Source organism: Aquarana catesbeiana, linkage group LG05 (genome assembly GCF_042186555.1).
Source record: "Aquarana catesbeiana isolate 2022-GZ linkage group LG05, ASM4218655v1, whole genome shotgun sequence".
NCBI lineage: Eukaryota > Metazoa > Chordata > Amphibia > Anura > Ranidae > Aquarana > Aquarana catesbeiana.
The window spans coordinates 231,086,421-231,104,577 of NC_133328.1; the positions used below are offsets into that span (position 1 = coordinate 231,086,421).

An 18,157-nucleotide genomic window follows, 5' to 3' on the forward strand; every position below is an offset into this window, starting at 1 on the left:
CTTCAGGTAGCTTTAGGTGCACACTGTGCAGAGGACACACTACACTAACTTGTAAATATTGCAGCTGCCTGTGGTACTAATAGGATCAGAAGAACACCACCAATTTTCTTCAGGTAGCTTTAGGTGCACACTGTGCAGAGGACGCACTATACTAACTTGTAAATACTGCAGCTACCTGCGCTACTAATAGGATTAGAAGAACACCACCAATTTTCTTCAGGTAGCTTTAGGTGCAAATTGTGCAGAGGACACACTACACTAACTGCAAATACTGCAGCTGCCTGTGGTACTAATAGGATCAGAAGAACACCACCAATTTTCTTCAGGTAGCTTTAGGTGCACACTTTGCAGAGGACGCACTACACTAACTGTAAATACTGTAGCTAATAGGACTAAAAGGATCAGATGAACACCAGCAATTTTCTTCAGGTAGCTTTAGGTGCACACTGTGCAGAGGACACAGTACACTAACTGTAAATACTGTAGCTGCTTTACAGTTAGTGTACTAATAGGATCAGAAGAACACCACCAATTTTCTTCAGGTAGCTTTATTTGCACACTGTGCAGAGGACACAGTACACTAACTGTAAATACTGTAGCTGCTTTACAGTTAGTGTACTAATAGGATCAGAAGAACACCACCAATTTTCTTCAGGTAGCTTTAGGTGCAAACTGTGCATCGGACACAGTACACTAACTGTAAATACTGTAGCTGCTTTACAGTTAGTGTACTAATAGGATCAGAAGAACAACAACAATTTTCTTCAGGTAGCTTTAGGTGCACACTGTGCATCGGCACAGTACACTAACTGTAAATACTGTAGCTGCTTTACAGTTAGTGTACTAATAGGATCAGAAGAACACCACCAATTTTCTTCAGGTAGCTTTAGGTGCACACTGTGCATTGGACACAGTACACTAACTGTAAATACTGTAGCTGCTTTACAGTTAGTGTACTAATAGGATCAGAAGAACACCACCAATTTTTTTCAGGTAGCTTTAGGTGCACTCTGTGCAGAGGACGCAGTACACTAACTGTAAATACTGCAGCTGCCTGCCTGTGGTACTAATAGGATCAGAAGAACACCACCAATTTTCTTCAGGTAGCTTTAGGTGCACACTGTGCAGAGGATGCAGTACATTAACTGTAAATACTGCAGCTGCCTGCCTGTGGTACTAATAGGATCAGAAGAACACCACCAATTTTCTTCAGGTGGATTTAGGTGCACACTGTGCAAAGGACACAGTACACTAACTGTAAATACTGCAGCTGCCTGCGGTACTAATAGGATCAGAAGAACACCACTAATTTTCTTCAGGTAGCTTTAGGTGCACACTGCGCAGAGGACGCATTACACTAACTGTAAATACTACAGCTGCCTGTGGTACTAATAGGATCAGAAGAACACCACCAATTTTCTTCAGGTAGCTTTAGGTGCACACTGTGCAGAGGACACACTACACTAACTTGTAAATATTGCAGCTGCCTGTGGTACTAATAGGATCAGAAGAACACCACCAATTTTCTTCAGGTAGCTTTAGGTGCACACTGTGCAGAGGACGCACTATACTAACTTGTAAATACTGCAGCTACCTGCGCTACTAATAGGATTAGAAGAACACCACCAATTTTCTTCAGGTAGCTTTAGGTGCAAATTGTGCAGAGGACACACTACACTAACTGCAAATACTGCAGCTGCCTGTGGTACTAATAGGATCAGAAGAACACCACCAATTTTCTTCAGGTAGCTTTAGGTGCACACTTTGCAGAGGATGCACTACACTAACTGTAAATACTGTAGCTAATAGGACTAAAAGGATCAGATGAACACCAGCAATTTTCTTCAGGTAGCTTTAGGTGCACACTGTGCAGAGGACACAGTACACTAACTGTAAATACTGTAGCTGCTTTACAGTTAGTGTACTAATAGGATCAGAAGAACACCACCAATTTTCTTCAGGTAGCTTTATTTGCACACTGTGCAGAGGACACAGTACACTAACTGTAAATACTGTAGCTGCTTTACAGTTAGTGTACTAATAGGATCAGAAGAACACCACCAATTTTCTTCAGGTAGCTTTAGGTGCACACTGTGCAGAGGATGCAGTACACTAACTGTAAATACTGTAGCTGCTTTACAGTTAGTGTACTAATAGGATCAGAAGAACACCACCAATTTTCTTCAGGTAGCTTTAGGTGCACACTGTGCAGAGGATGCAGTACACAAACTGTAAATACTGCAGCTGCCTGCCTGTGGTACTAATAGGATCAGAAGAACACCACCAATTTTCTTCAGGTGGCTTTAAGTGCACATTGTGCAGAGGACACAGTACACTAACTGTAAATAGTGTAGCTGCCTACCTGTGGTATTAATAGGATCAGAACAACAGCAATTGTCTTCAGGTAGCTTTAGGTGCACACTGTGCAGAGGAGGCAGTACACTAACTGTAAATACTGCAGCTGCCTGCCTCTGGTACTAATAGGATCAGAAGAACACCACCAATTTTCTTCAGGTAGCTTTAGGTGCACACTGTGCAGAGGACACAGTACACTAACTGTAAATATTCTAGCTGCCTGCCTGTGGTATTAATAGGATCAGAAGAACACCACCAATTTTCTTCAGGTGGCTTTAGGTGCACACTGTGCAGAAGACGCACTATACTAACTGTAAATACTGCAGCTACCTGCGATACTATTAGGATAAGAAGAACACCACCAATTTTCTTCAGGTAGCTTTAGGTGCATACTGTGCAGAGGACACACTACACTAACTGTAAATACTGCAGCTGCCTGCCTGTGGTACTAATAAGATCAGAAGAACACCACCAATTTTCTTCAGGTAGCTTTAGGTGCACACTGTGCAGAGGATACAGTACATTTACTGTAAATACTGTAGCTGCTTTACAGTTAGTGTACTAATAGGATCAGAAGAACACCAACAATTTTCTTCAGGTAGCTTTAGGTGCACACTGTGCAGAGGATGCAGTACACTAACTGTAAATACTGCAGCTGCCTGCCTGTGGTATTAATAGGATCAGAAGAACACCACCAATTTTCTTCAGGTAGCTTTAGGTGCACACTGTGCAGAGGATGCAGTACACTAACTGTAAATACTGCAGCTGCCTGCCTGTGGTAGTAATAGGATCAGAAGAACACCACCAATTTTCTTCAGGTAGCTTTAGGTGCACACTGTGCAGAGGATGCAGTACACTAACTGTCAATACAGCAGCTGCCTGCCTGTGGTATTAAAAGGATCAGAACAACAGCAATTGTCTGCAGGTAGCTTTAGGTGCACACTGTGCAGAAGACGCACTACACTAACTGTAAATACTGCAGCTGCCTGCGGTACTAATAGGATCAGTAGAACACCACCAATTGTCTTCAAGTAGCTTTAGGTGCACACTGTGCAGAGAACACAGTACACTAACTGTAAATACTGCAGCTGCCTGCCTGTGGTACTAATAGGATCAGAAGAACACCACCAATTTTCTTCAGGTAGCTTTAGGTGCACACTGTGCAGAGGACACAGTACACTAACTGTAAATACTGTAGCTGCTTTACAGTTAGTGTACTAATAGGATCAGAAGAACACCACCAATTTTCTTCAGGTAGCTTTAGGTGCACACTGTGCATCGGCACAGTACACTAACTGTAAATACTGTAGCTGCTTTACAGTTAGTGTACTAATAGGATCAGAAGAACACCACCAATTTTCTTCAGGTAGCTTTAGGTGCACAATGTGCATCGGACACAGTACACTAACTGTAAATACTGTAGCTGCTTTACAGTTAGTGTACTAATAGGATCAGAAGAACACCAACAATTTTCTTCAGGTAGCTTTAGGTGCACACTGTGCATCGGCACAGTACACTAACTGTAAATACTGTAGCTGCTTTACAGTTAGTGTACTAATAGGATCAGAAGAACACCACCAATTTTCTTCAGGTAGCTTTAGTTGCACACTGTGCATTGGACACAGTACACTAACTGTAAATACTGTAGCTGCTTTACAGTTAGTGTACTAATAGGATCAGAAGAACACCACCAATTTTTTTCAGGTAGCTTTAGGTGCACTCTGTGCAGAAGACGCAGTACACTAACTGTAAATACTGCAGCTGCCTGCCTGTGGTACTAATAGGATCAGAAGAACACCACCAATTTTCTTCAGGTAGCTTTAGGTGCACACTGTGCAGAGGATGCAGTACACTAACTGTAATTACTGCAGCTGCCTGCCTGTGGTACTAATAGGATCAGAAGAACACCACCAATTTTCTTCAGGTGGATTTAGGTGCACACTGTGCAAAGGACACAGTACACTAACTGTAAATACTGCAGCTGCCTGCGGTACTAATAGGATCAGAAGAACACCACTAATTTTCTTCAGGTAGCTTTAGGTGCACACTGCGCAGAGGACGCACTACACTAAATGTAAATACTACAGCTGCCTGTGTTACTAATAGGATCAGAAGAACACCACCAATTTTCTTCAGGTAGCTTTAGGTGCACACTGTGCAGAGGACGCACTACACTAACTTGTAAATATTGCAGCTGCCTGTGGTACTAATAGGATCAGAAGAACACCACCAATTTTCTTCAGGTAGCTTTAGGTGCACACTGTGCAGAGGATGCAGTACACTAACTGTAAATACTGCAGCTGCCTGCCTGTGGTAGTAATAGGATCAGAAGAACACCACCAATTTTCTTCAGGTAGCTTTAGGTGCACACTGTGCAGAGGATGCAGTACACTAACTGTCAATACAGCAGCTGCCTGCCTGTGGTATTAAAAGGATCAGAACAACAGCAATTGTCTGCAGGTAGCTTTAGGTGCACACTGTGCAGAAGACGCACTACACTAACTGTAAATACTGCAGCTGCCTGTGGTACTAATAGGATCAGTAGAACACCACCAATTGTCTTCAAGTAGCTTTAGGTGCACACTATGCAGAGAACACAGTACACTAACTGTAAATACTGCAGCTGCCTGCCTGTGGTACTAATAGGATCAGAAGAACACCACCAATTTTCTTCAGGTAGCTTTAGGTGCACACTGTGCAGAGGACACAGTACACTAACTGTAAATACTGTAGCTGCTTTACAGTTAGTGTACTAATAGGATCAGAAGAACACCACCAATTTTCTTCAGGTAGCTTTAGGTGCACACTGTGCATCGGCACAGTACACTAACTGTAAATACTGTAGCTGCTTTACAGTTAGTGTACTAATAGGATCAGAAGAACACCACCAATTTTCTTCAGGTAGCTTTAGGTGCACACTGTGCATCGGACACAGTACACTAACTGTAAATACTGTAGCTGCTTTACAGTTAGTGTACTAATAGGATCAGAAGAACACCAACAATTTTCTTCAGGTAGCTTTAGGTGCACACTGTGCATCGGCACAGTACACTAACTGTAAATACTGTAGCTGCTTTACAGTTAGTGTACTAATAGGATCAGAAGAACACCACCAATTTTCTTCAGGTAGCTTTAGGTGCACACTGTGCATTGGACACAGTACACTAACTGTAAATACTGTAGCTGCTTTACAGTTAGTGTACTAATAGGATCAGAAGAACACCACCAATTTTTTTCAGGTAGCTTTAGGGGCACTCTGTGCAGAGGACGCAGTACACTAACTGTAAATACTGCAGCTGCCTGCCTGTGGTACTAATAGGATCAGAAGAACACCACCAATTTTCTTCAGGTAGCTTTAGGTGCACACTGTGCAGAGGATGCAGTACACTAACTGTAATTACTGCAGCTGCCTGCCTGTGGTACTAATAGGATCAGAAGAACACCACCAATTTTCTTCAGGTAGCTTTAGGTGCACACTGTGCAGAGGACGCACTACACTAACTTGTAAATATTGCAGCTGCCTGTGGTACTAATAGGATCAGAAGAACACCACCAATTTTCTTCAGGTGGATTTAGGTGCACACTGTGCAAAGGACACAGTACACTAACTGTAAATACTGCAGCTGCCTGCGGTACTAATAGGATCAGAAGAACACCACTAATTTTCTTCAGGTAGCTTTAGGTGCACACTGCGCAGAGGACGCACTACACTAAATGTAAATACTACAGCTGCCTGTGGTACTAATAGGATCAGAAGAACACCACCAATTTTCTTCAGGTAGCCTTAGGTGCACACTGTGCAGAGGACGCACTACACTAACTTGTAATTATTGCAGCTGCCTGTGGTACTAATAGGATCAGAAGAACACCACCAATTTTCTTCAGGTAGCTTTAGGTGCACACTGTGCAGAGGATGCAGTACACTAACTGTAAATACTGCAGCTGCCTGCCTGTGGTAGTAATAGGATCAGAAGAACACCACCAATTTTCTTCAGGTAGCTTTAGGTGCACACTGTGCAGAGGACGCACTATACTAACTTGTAAATACTGCAGCTACCTGCGCTACTAATAGGATTAGAAAAACACCACCAATTTTCTTCAGGTAGCTTTAGGTGCAAATTGTGCAGAGGACACACTACACTAACTGCAAATACTGCAGCTGCCTGTGGTACTAATAGGATCAGAAGAACACCACCAAATTTCTTCAAGTAGCTTTAGTGCACACTGTGCAGAGGATGCACTAAACTAGCTGTAAATACTGCAGCTGCCTGTGGTACTAATAGGATCAGAAGAACACCACCAATTTTCTTCAGGTAGCTTTAGGTGCACACTTTGCAGAGGACGCACTACACTAACTGTAAATACTGTAGCTAATAGGACTAATAGGATCAGATGAACACCAGCAATTTTCTTCAGGTAGCTTTAGGTGCACACTGTGCAGAGGACACAGTACACTAACTGTAAATACTGTAGCTGCTTTACAGTTAGTGTACTAATAGGATCAGAAGAACACCACCAATTTTCTTCAGGTAGCTTTATTTGCACACTGTGCAGAGGACACAGTACACTAACTGTAAATACTGTAGCTGCTTTACAGTTAGTGTACTAATAGGATCAGAAGAACACCACCAATTTTCTTCAGGTAGCTTTAGGTGCACACTGTGCAGAGGATGCAGTACACAAACTGTAAATACTGCAGCTGCATGCCTGTGGTACTAATAGGATCAGAAGAACACCACCAATTTTCTTCAGGTGGCTTTAGGTGCACATTGTGCAGAGGACACAGTACACTAACTGTAAATAGTGTAGCTGCCTACCTGTGGTATTAATAGGATCAGAACAACAGCCATTGTCTTCAGGTAGCTTTTGGTGCACACTGTGCAGAGGACGCAGTACACTAACTGTAAATACTGCAGCTGCCTGCCTCTGGTACTAATAGGATCAGAAGAACACCACCAATTTTCTTCAGGTAGCTTTAGGTGCACACTGTGCAGAGGACACAGTACACTAACTGTAAATATTCTAGCTGCCTGCCTGTGGTATTAATAGGATCAGAAGAACACCACCAATTTTCTTCAGGTAGCTTTAGGTGCACACTGTGCAGAAGACGCACTATACTAACTGTAAATACTGCAGCTACCTGCGATACTTTTAGGATCAGAAGAACACCACCAATTTTCTTCAGGTAGCTTTAGGTGCATACTGTGCAGAGGACACACTACACTAACTGTAAATACTGTAGCTGCCTGCCTGTGGTATTAATAGGATCAGAACAACAGCAATTTTCTTCAGGTAGCTGTAGGTGCACACTGTGCAGAGGACGCAGTACACTAACTGTAAATACTGCAGCTGCCTGCCTCTGGTACTAATAGGATCAGAAGAACACCACCAATTTTCTTCAGGTAGCTTTAGGTGCACACTGTGCAGAGGACACAGTACACTAACTGTAAATATTCTAGCTGCCTGCCTGTAGTATTAATAGGATCAGAAGAACACCACCAATTTTCTTCAGGTAGCTTTAGGTGCACACTGTGCAGAAGACGCACTATACTAACTGTAAATACTGCAGCTGCCTGTGGTACTAATAGGATCAGAAGAACACCACCTATATTCTTCAGGTAGCTTTAGGTGCACACTGCGCAGAGGACGCACTACACTAACTGTAAATACTACAGCTGCCTGCGGTACTAATAGGATCAGAAGAACACCACCAATTTTCTTCAGGTAGCTTTAGGTGCACACTGTGCAGAGGACGCACTACACTAACTTGTAAATATTGCAGCTGCCTGTGGTACTAATAGGATCAGAACACCACCAATTTTCTTCAGGTAGCTTTAGGTGCACACTGTGCAGAGGATGCACTATACTAACTTGTAAATACTGCAGCTACCTGCGCTACTAATAGGATCAGAAGAACACCACCAATTTTCTTCAGGTAGCTTTAAGTGCAAATTGTGCAGAGGACAGACTACACTAACTGTAAATACTGCAGCTGCCTGCAGTACTAATAGGATCAGAAGAACACCACCAATTTTCTTCAGGTAGCTTTAGGTGCACACTGTGCAGAGGACGCACTACACTAACTGCAAATACTGCAGCTGTCTGTGGTACTAATAGGATCAGAAGAACACCACCAATTTTCTTCAGGTAGCTTTAGGTGCACACTGTGCAGAGGACGCACTACACTAACTGTAAATACTGTAGCTAATAGGACTAATAGGATCAGATGAACACCAGCAATTTTCTTCAGGTAGCTTTAGGTGCACACTGTGCAGAGGACACAGTACACTAACTGTAAATACTGTAGCTGCTTTACAGTTAGTGTACTAATAGGATCAGAAGAACACCACCAATTTTCTTCAGGTAGCTTTAGGTGCACACTGTGCAGAGGACACAGTACATTAACTGTAAATACTGTAGCTGCTTTACACTTAGTGTACTAATAGGATCAGAAGAACACCACCAATTTTTCTTCAGGTAGCTTTAGGTGCACACTGTGCAGAGGACACAGTACACTAACTGTAAATACTTTAGCTGCCTGCCTGTGGTACTAATAGGATCAGAAGAACACCACCAATTTTCTTCAGGTGGCTTTAGGTGCACATTGTGCAGAGAACACAGTACACTAACTGTAAATAGTGTAGCTGCCTACCTGTGGTATTAATAGGATCAGAACACCACCAATTGTCTTCAGGTAGCTTTAGGTGCACACAGTACAGAGGACACAGTACACTAACTGTAAATACTGCAGCTGCCTGCCTTTGGTACTAATAGGATCAGAAGAACACCACCAATTTTCTTCAGGTAGCTTTAGGTGCACATTGTGCAGAGGACACAGTACACTAACTGTATATGCTACAGCTGCCTGCGGTACTAATAGGATCAGAAGAACACCACCAATTTTCTTCAGGTAGCTTTAGGTGCACACTGTGTAGAGGACGCACTACACTAACTTGTTAATATTGCAGCTGCCTGTGGTACTAGTAGGATCAGAAGAACACCACTAATTTTCTTCAGGTAGCTTTAGGTGCACACTGTGCAGAGGACGCAGTATACTAACTTGTAAATACTGCAGCTACCTGCGCTACTAATAGGATCAGAAGAACACCACCAATTTTCTTTAGGTAGCTTTAGGTGCAAATTGTGCAGAGGACACACTACACTAGCTGTAAATACTGCAGCTGCCTGCAGTACTAATAGGATCAGAAGAACACCACCAATTTTCTTCAGGTAGCTTTAGGTGCACACTGTGCATAGGACACACTACACTTACTGTAAATACTGTAGCTAATAGGACTAATAGGATCAGATGAACACCAGCAATTTTCTTCAGGTAGCTGTAAATACTGTAAAAACACCTGCCTGCCTGTAGGAAGAGAAGAACAGGAACAGATCTAGCTATCTAGCGAAACTGAATACAGTGTATATATATATATATATATATATATATATATATATATATATATATATATATATACAAACAACACCTAGGATGCATATATATACACAAGACAGTGTAAGTGCAGCTAACTAACTGACTCGCCTACCTACTCTATCTAACTTAAATCAAATGACACTGTCTCTCTGTCTATCTCTCTGCCGCCACCTCAACACACTACACAAGGCCGCCACACAGGCGGCCTTATAATGGTGGGGCATGTACTAAACCCCCTGAGCCATAATTGGCCAAAGCCACCCTGGCTTTGGCCAATTACAGCTCTCTGTACAGATGGCGCTGTGATTGGCCAAGCATGCTGGTCATAGTGCATGCTTGGCCAATCATCAGCCAGCAATGCACTGCGATGCCGCAGTGAATTATGGGCGGTGACGCGCTACTCGAATTTGACATTTGGAATTCGACGAACGGTCGAACATGGGTTTGACTCAAACTTGAAGCTCATCCCTATAGAGGATATACACATTGATTACCTGTTATTAGAATGTTGCTTGCAATAGCTTAATATTCACAGGGTTTATTGATTTGTATCACATGTGTTAATTGCAAGCCCTTTATTAACTAGGTTGCAGGATTTTTATATTTGCGCTGCTCATTTCCCTTTTACATAAGACAGTATGTTGCTGAGTGAAATTCAGAGGTAATTTAAACTTGCCACACACTAGTCTAGTGTTTCTCAACTCCAGTCCTCAAGGCACACCAACAGGTCATGTTTTCAGGATTTCCACTATTTTGCACAGGTGATTTGATCAGTTTCATTGCCTTAGTAATTACCACAGCCGTTTCATCTGAGGGAAATCCTGAAAACATGACCTGTTGGTGCTCCTTGAGGACTGGAGTTGAGAAACACTGCACTAGTCAATATGTTACATGCTCAGCCAAAGGAACTCTACCTTGGTCTTGCTGCAGTGGATGAACATGCATCAGTGGGCCATAAATGAGTACTTGTGTGAGTATGGCATAACATGTTTTGTCACTGTTTGCCAACAGAATGGTGAGCTTTGACAATGCAGACATCAGCATCACAATTCCTTTCATATTTCTGCTGAAGCAGACACTACATAGCATTATTTACAGAGCACCAAAGGCATAACAGTGGGAGGAAGAGGAGATTTGTCTTGTTTTGCAGGGATTGCTATATCTAGACATCATCTGTCTGAGGCCTTAGCAAGTACAGAAGGAGCATGAGGGGGAGTAAAGCTGCCATGGCATTCTTCTGAAAGAGGCGTACATGAGGCAGGCTTCCAGTGGTGGGATTTATCCCTCACAAACCCTAGTTGTACATGGCTTGGAGCAGGTGGCTGAGGACATTGTGAAATCAAAGAAAAGGATCATTACTGGATGGAAACTCCCTGTATCTATGTTACAAAGAAAAAGTTACAGGACTCATCTTGCCCTTGTAGAGGGAGCAAAAGATTAAACACCTGGAGAACATGCTGTGGAGGAACCAAGGCTTTGTAGTACACATTATATAATGGACAATGTGGCTTAGAGTCTGTTGTCATTGAAAGGAGGAGCAGCAGTGTGGGTGGCTGCCTAAGTGAGGTGTTCAAAACTTTTTTTTCTGCAGCGAGTGCTGTTCATTGCCAGCAGCTAGCAGCAGTGGCTGCATCATATGGCAGGGGAGTACATGGGGTTAAGGGTAGATGCTGATACCCTCCCAAAGACAACCCCCTTGATTATTGGGAAATCAGGATGGACCACTGGCCACAGCTTGCCCAGTATGCAATTGAGCCAGAGGCTCTGAATTAGAAGGCCAGTCCTTCGAAACTCATCAGCCTGAGGGGTCTCATCCATGACCCCTCACTCCCATGTTCAGTTAGCCACACATGTGGCTTGATGAGCATGTTTTTAACTTATGTTTGTGAGTAGACATCTTTATGATTTTATTCAAATCTTTTAATAAATCTTTTGGATAATGCACTGGGCAAGTGCACCCTCTTTTCTTTTTCTATAATGCCTAGGAACCACCTGGGTTTTCCAAGGTAAGTATTGAGCATGTTTATTCTGCTAATTCATGGGGGTACCTATTATATAACCCTAGGAAATATAAAACATTGCGGTAAGACATAGTTAAAGTGTGAGATGCAAACCAATCCCTCCAGAAACTTTGTATTTTTTTCGTATATTTTGAAACAAGAGTTTTGTATGCACAGTTTACAGTAGGAGCATGTAAAATATATTTTCCCACTTACAGTGCCTTGAGTAAGTATTCATACCCTTTGACATTTTCCACACTTGGCACATAATTCTGAAGTGGAAGGAAAATGATAAATGGTTTTCAACATTTTTTACAAATACGTAAATATGTGAAAAGTGTGCCATGCATTTGTATTCAGACCCCCTGAGTCAATACTTTGTAGAACCACCTTTCACTGCAATTGCAGCTGCAAGTCTTTTTGGGTATGTCTCTACCAGTTTTGTACATCTAGAGAGTGACATTTCTGCCCATTCTTCTTTGCAAAATAGTTCAAGCTCTGTCAGATTGGATGGAGAGAATCTGTGAACAGCAATTTTCAAGCCTTGCCACAGGTTCTCAGTTAGATTTGGATTTTGACTGGGCCACTCTAACACATGAATATATTTTGATATAAACTATTACATTGTAGCTCTGGCTGTATGTTTAGGGTCTTTTTCCTACTGGAAGTTGAACCTCCGCCCCAGTCTCAAGTCTTTTGCAGACTCTAACAGGTTTTCTTCTAAGATTGCCCTGTATTTGGCTCCATCCATCTTCCCATTAACTCTGACCAGCTTCCCTGTCCCTGTTGAAGAAAAGTATCCCCACAACATGATGCTGTCACCACCATGTTTCACTGTGGCGATGGTGTGTTCAGGGTGATGTGCAGTGTTAGTTTTCTGCCACACATAGGATTTTACTTTTAGGCCAAAAAGTTCAGTTTGGTTTCATCTGACCAGAGCACCTTCTTCCACATGTTTACTGTATCCCCCACATGTCTTCACCCAAACTGCAAATGAGACTTCTTTTGGCATTCTTTTAACAATGGCTTTCTTCTTGCCACTCTTCCATAAAGGCCAGATTTGTAGAGTGCACAACTAATAGCTGTCCTGCGGACAGATCCTCCCACATGAGCTGTGGATCTCTGCAGCTCCTCCAGAGTTACCATGGGCCTCTTGTCTGCTTCTCTGATTAATGCTCTCCTTGCCTGTCAATTTAGGTGGATGGCCATGTCTTGGTAGGTTTGCAGTTGTGCCATACTCTTTCCATTTTTGGATGATGGATTGGACAGTGCTCCATGAAATGTTAAATTCTTGGGATATTTCTTATAAGCTATCCCTGCTTTAAAAATCTTCACAACTTTATCCCTGACCTGTCTGGTGTGTGCCTTTGCCTTTATGATGCTGTTTGTTCTCTAAGGTTCTCTAACAATCTATGTTACAGGGCTTCACAGAACAGCTGTATTTAGACCGAAATTAAATTACACACAGGTGGACTCTACTTACTAATTAGGTGACTTCTGAAGGCAGTTGGTTCCATTAGATTTTAGTTAGGGGTATCGGAAGAAAAGAGGGCTGAATACAAATACACGCCACACTTTTCACATATTTATTTGTAAAAAAAATTGAAAACCATTTACAATTTTCATTCCACTTCACAATTATGTGCCCCTTTGTGTTGGTCTGTCACATAGAATCCCAATAAAATACAATTACGTTTTTAGTTATAACATGACAAGATGTGGAAAATTTCAAGGGGCATGAATACTTTTTCAAGGCACTGTATAAGGGAAAGAATAAGGTATTACTTTTTTATTATGAGTATTTCGACAGAAGGTGATATCAGGCACAAGTAGTACTGACATTTTATCCAAACGCAAATATTTGTTTTTAAATCAGTGCATTATCAATGTATTTACATGTCATCATCTTCATCTTAGTCCAAAAATCAACTGGATTATTCCTCATTATATGATAGTGGGTGGAGTCAGGAAAATCATTGCCTTTATAACCATGAGTCAGCTCTTTGTCTATAATTGCTGGTTTAGAGCAAATATATAGTCTAATATTTCTGAGCTATTTATTCCAAGCAGCAAAAGAGCCTGATTTAGCTCAGTGTATTTTGGAATAAATAATTCTATAACATTCAACTATATCTAAGCTTTGGAAAATAAAGCTGTAAATGAGTTCTGTTTTTGCTAGAGAACATACTGACATTTATGTAGCAACTGGAAACAGGATAGGCACTCAAGGTCTCCTCACTTAATTTAAGCCAGATGATGGTAGTTCTACTTGATATGTTGGAACAAAATGAATCGCCAATGTTTCACCTCTAGTTTTTAATAAACCTGTAATAAGAATCAACTGCTACAACTGGCACTCTCAAACAAATATTGATTCCTTTAGATATATACCAGCTTCTAGATCTTCTGCTCTACGTAGGTTGTAGATACATGAATATAATATTATTTTAATTATTTTAAATTTCACCCACATTTTAAAAAAAACAGCTATTTTACTACATAAATAAACTTTATTTTTAAACTAAGCAAATCTGGGAAAATACTGTATATACCTGTCTGTAAAAAGTCTCACAAACAAAATGGTGCTTACTTCTGACTGAAAATACCAGCAACATACTGTATATAGTGCATTGTTTTATTTAGTAAAAAATTGAATATGTAATTGATAGAGAGGCAGGAGAGGTAGTAGGGTACATTTGTTTTGTAGCACAACAAAGCAGAAAAAAGAGCCTGCCCATGAGATCTGTACATATGATCGTTCCTATGTACATTAGAAATTAGTAATTAAAAACCAAGATCATGTTACTTTTATATCTTTTATCTGTAAACATTGTTAAAAGCTATATATTTATATATGCACATTTAATTTAACCGTCCTTAGCATTACAATATAGTTCTTGGAGCTTTTGCAAGAGAAAAATACTATACATTAAAATGTACCTATTTTGCAACACCCTCTCCCTACATGCTGCTATTCATGTCTTTAGCCGTCATTTCCGTGTATTCCACATTTTGGCCTTTAGCATAGGTGCAAAAATAGTACAGTAATTATTTTGAATAAATTAAATATATGTTTTAATTTTTAAAGAAATCTTACTGGCAAAAATCAAATGTGGTACCAATATTTGAAAAGGGCCAAAATATATATCTGGGAATTACAGACCAGTCAATCTAACATCTAGAACATATCCAAGAATGGGATATGATGGCAATATTCAGACTCATTGGGAAGAAACTATTTAAGGGAGAAGGAGGGCCACACATTTTTTGGCCCTCCTTCTCCTTGGGATTACACAATTGCAGTCCTTTCTGCACTCCTGTGACCAGTATTCAGCCAACAGTGGGCTAAAGTCCTCTGTTGGCTGATGTCAACAAAGTCCAGACTTTGGAGAAATCCCTACTTCAATGTTGGGATCCACCCAGATGTCTGACTGACACCTGCACTAGTGAGAGCCAGAGCCAGCCACTCCGGCCCTCTCTACAGCCCAACATTCCAGTGAGCACTGGAGGGGAAGATCAGACAGTCACTGGCTTTCTGCTCACCGAAGACCAAGAACTGAGCAATCAGTGGTCTTTGATCACTCAGTTCTTGATGTAGCGGTAGTGGGGTACAGATGCAGCATCAGAAGCATGCTGCAACCACCTAGGTGAGTATGTGTGTGTGTATTTTATTTTTCTATCTCACACTTTTCTTTTAATCTGAGGTCTCTAAAGAAGGAATGTGGCCACTGAATGAAGCTAGATGAGAACTGGTTCAATCTTAAACTGCGCAAGGTGTTCTTTAATGTTAATATGGTGAGGATGTCAAACTCCCTTCCACAGATGGTGGTGTCAGTAGGGATTGTAGATAAATTCAATAAAACTTTTAGATGTGTTTCTTAGCAAACACAATTTTCAGAGATATTGAAAATGATAATGACATACACGCACACACACACGTTTAACTGGATGGTCTGGTGTCTTTATTCAACCTTGCCAGCTATGTAACTATATAATCACTGCATATTTTAGCTTTACGGAGCTTTTTTGGAAATGTGCTTTTCAATACAATTTAACATTACATTTCACAAATCCAAGCAGGATGGGGAAAAATTAACCATTTAGTAAATTTGTTGTTTTATATTACCTACACAGTATATGTTCATGTGTTGCTTTAACTTATTTTTAGCACAAAAGGTATATTTTAGTTGTTCAAATACTGTATATCTGTTTTTCACATGTAAATGTATTTTTCATTGATAATAATATGACTCACCATAAATTCTTCCAAGGACTGATATGTTTTTCCTCGAAATTCACAGTAATTCTTCTTTTCTTTGCACTGTGGGCAGCACTGGCTGTTGTCAATTTGAATACAGCGTGGGTGCAGCCTAGGGCATTCTGGTTGAATGCAAAGTGGTCCCTCCTCTGTGCAGCGACATGGACAAGCTGAAGGTCCAGGTGTAAACTTTTCCCCAATAGCATACACAAATCCACTCTCATCCACGCAGCCTTTACCCCGATAGTCTGGATAGACATATTCCTCTGGAACTTCAGGTGTGCTGACAGGATCCAAAATCGATAAGTCCTCCATAGGCTGATCTTGTACAACATCTGATTGTACTTGTATTGTATTAACTAATTTACTACTCAACGTCTGAGTGTTCAGAGTCTGTTTTTGTCTGCTTAAAACATCCTTGCTTATTAAAGTTTTGTTCATTTTATTTTTCCACTCTTTCATTGTTTCTTCTTTCTCTATTTTGTTTTCATTTAATTTACCTGTATGTGTTTGGTTTTGACTGCCATGAACCACATGCTCCTTCTTGTCTTGGCTGTTTTTCATTTGCTGTTGATCCGTTTGTGTAATGTTTTGTACATATATAGTTGGGTTGCACAGGGCAACCATTAGGCAACAAGTTACAATAAGAGAGCTGGAGAGAGCTCCAATTGCCATTACAGTGGAGCTTGGCATTTCCTATGTTATCACCAGGTGTAGGCTCCTTCATTCAGTGTTGGCCAGCAGGATCGATTCCTGTGATAGAAGAAGATAACAGTCTCTGTTCATTACTTTTTAGTCATATATAACTTTAGAAAGAATTCTTGCTAATATTCATTTTAAGTATTGGTAAGGGTATATAGAGCACTTTAAGTTATACATACTCCAAGGGCCCTTATAGGAATATATGCTACAGTGAAATTACCCTAAAAATTGAATGCCCTTCTTGCTCCCACTACTGTACCTATAAGTTGGCTGAAATATTCTGCTTTAATGTACTGTATGTTGGGTAATGTTTTTTTAGATATAACTGTGAATAAGGTTAGCTTGGTATACATGTTAATATCTCTTTTTTTTGCTGTATAATTTATAAATACATCAATGTACAAAAGGGAAGTCATATTTGATCATGATATAGGTAGGCTCTGCTTCCTGCTTTTGGTTACTACACAAAAGTTCTGCTTTATGCTTCTTCATATAATACAAATCTTTGAGTTAGACAGATCACTTAAAACAATGCACACTCTTTGTCTAGAAGATATTTTAGAAGTTGTTAAGAATGGAGGAAGAATGATTCCCAAAAAAATGGCCACCAAAAAAATACAGAGGGTAAATGACAATACAAACTGTAATTAAAACTTCACAGGGGTTCTGAACCTTCCACACACCTTCAAAAACAAAAAAAAGTATTTGCTTTACACACATACTTTTAACTTAAAGCATTAGTTTACCTTAAATGACATTTAACATTTCAACATGCATTACATGTGCTTTTCAAAATTTTTAATTTTTAAAAATTATTCTGACTCCTTTTGATGCTGCTTCTACAACAGGCTTCTACAACAGGCTTCCCCTCTACATCTTGCCTAGATGTCAGGAAGTCTGAACAGCAATAAGAACTTGGCTTGCCTAACCATGCATGCACAATCTGTTTTCTATCACAGCAGCGACTGAGATCAGGGCTCTGTGAGTGATATAGTGACATCAAGCATTAGGAAGGAGATCATTGGTAATATATATCAAGGGAAATGTCCACAAGACAGCCTGAAAGGTAAGTATAACAGCAATTAACCACTATGCAAACCTTTTTTTTTTTTTTTTGTGGGGTTCTTACTTAATTCACATTAACAAAAATATTATGACATTATTGTTGTCATCATAATGATTCATGCTTAATCAGGCAAAATTCAAGCAGTGGGTAGCCCAATCGGTACCAGGAGGAGGACCATATAGTTACTGCATCCAATCTGATGCAGCCACTGTTGGGGGATTTAGGCTGGAGTGTGTGATAGCTGTCTAAATACAATAGCCAGGTTGGGAGATTTCTCTCATTTTGTCCACAGCAGAATCATAAAATAAAATTACAAAAGTCTGACAAAAATATCTTCTGCT

At 40.7% G+C, this 18,157-nt stretch overlaps 1 protein-coding gene across 1 annotated transcript in view; it reads right to left on the reverse strand.

The window, feature by feature from the left end:
- The window catches only part of VWC2 (von Willebrand factor C domain containing 2), a 1,458,416-nt gene that overhangs the window by 1,351,142 nt on the left and 89,117 nt on the right, over positions 1 to 18,157 (reverse strand). Inside the window, exon 2 of the mRNA XM_073630619.1 lies at positions 16,046 to 16,801. Within this exon, the coding sequence (XP_073486720.1) occupies positions 16,046 to 16,741 (696 nt within the window). The 5' untranslated portion in view covers positions 16,742 to 16,801. The remainder of the gene's footprint in view (positions 1 to 16,045; positions 16,802 to 18,157) is intronic.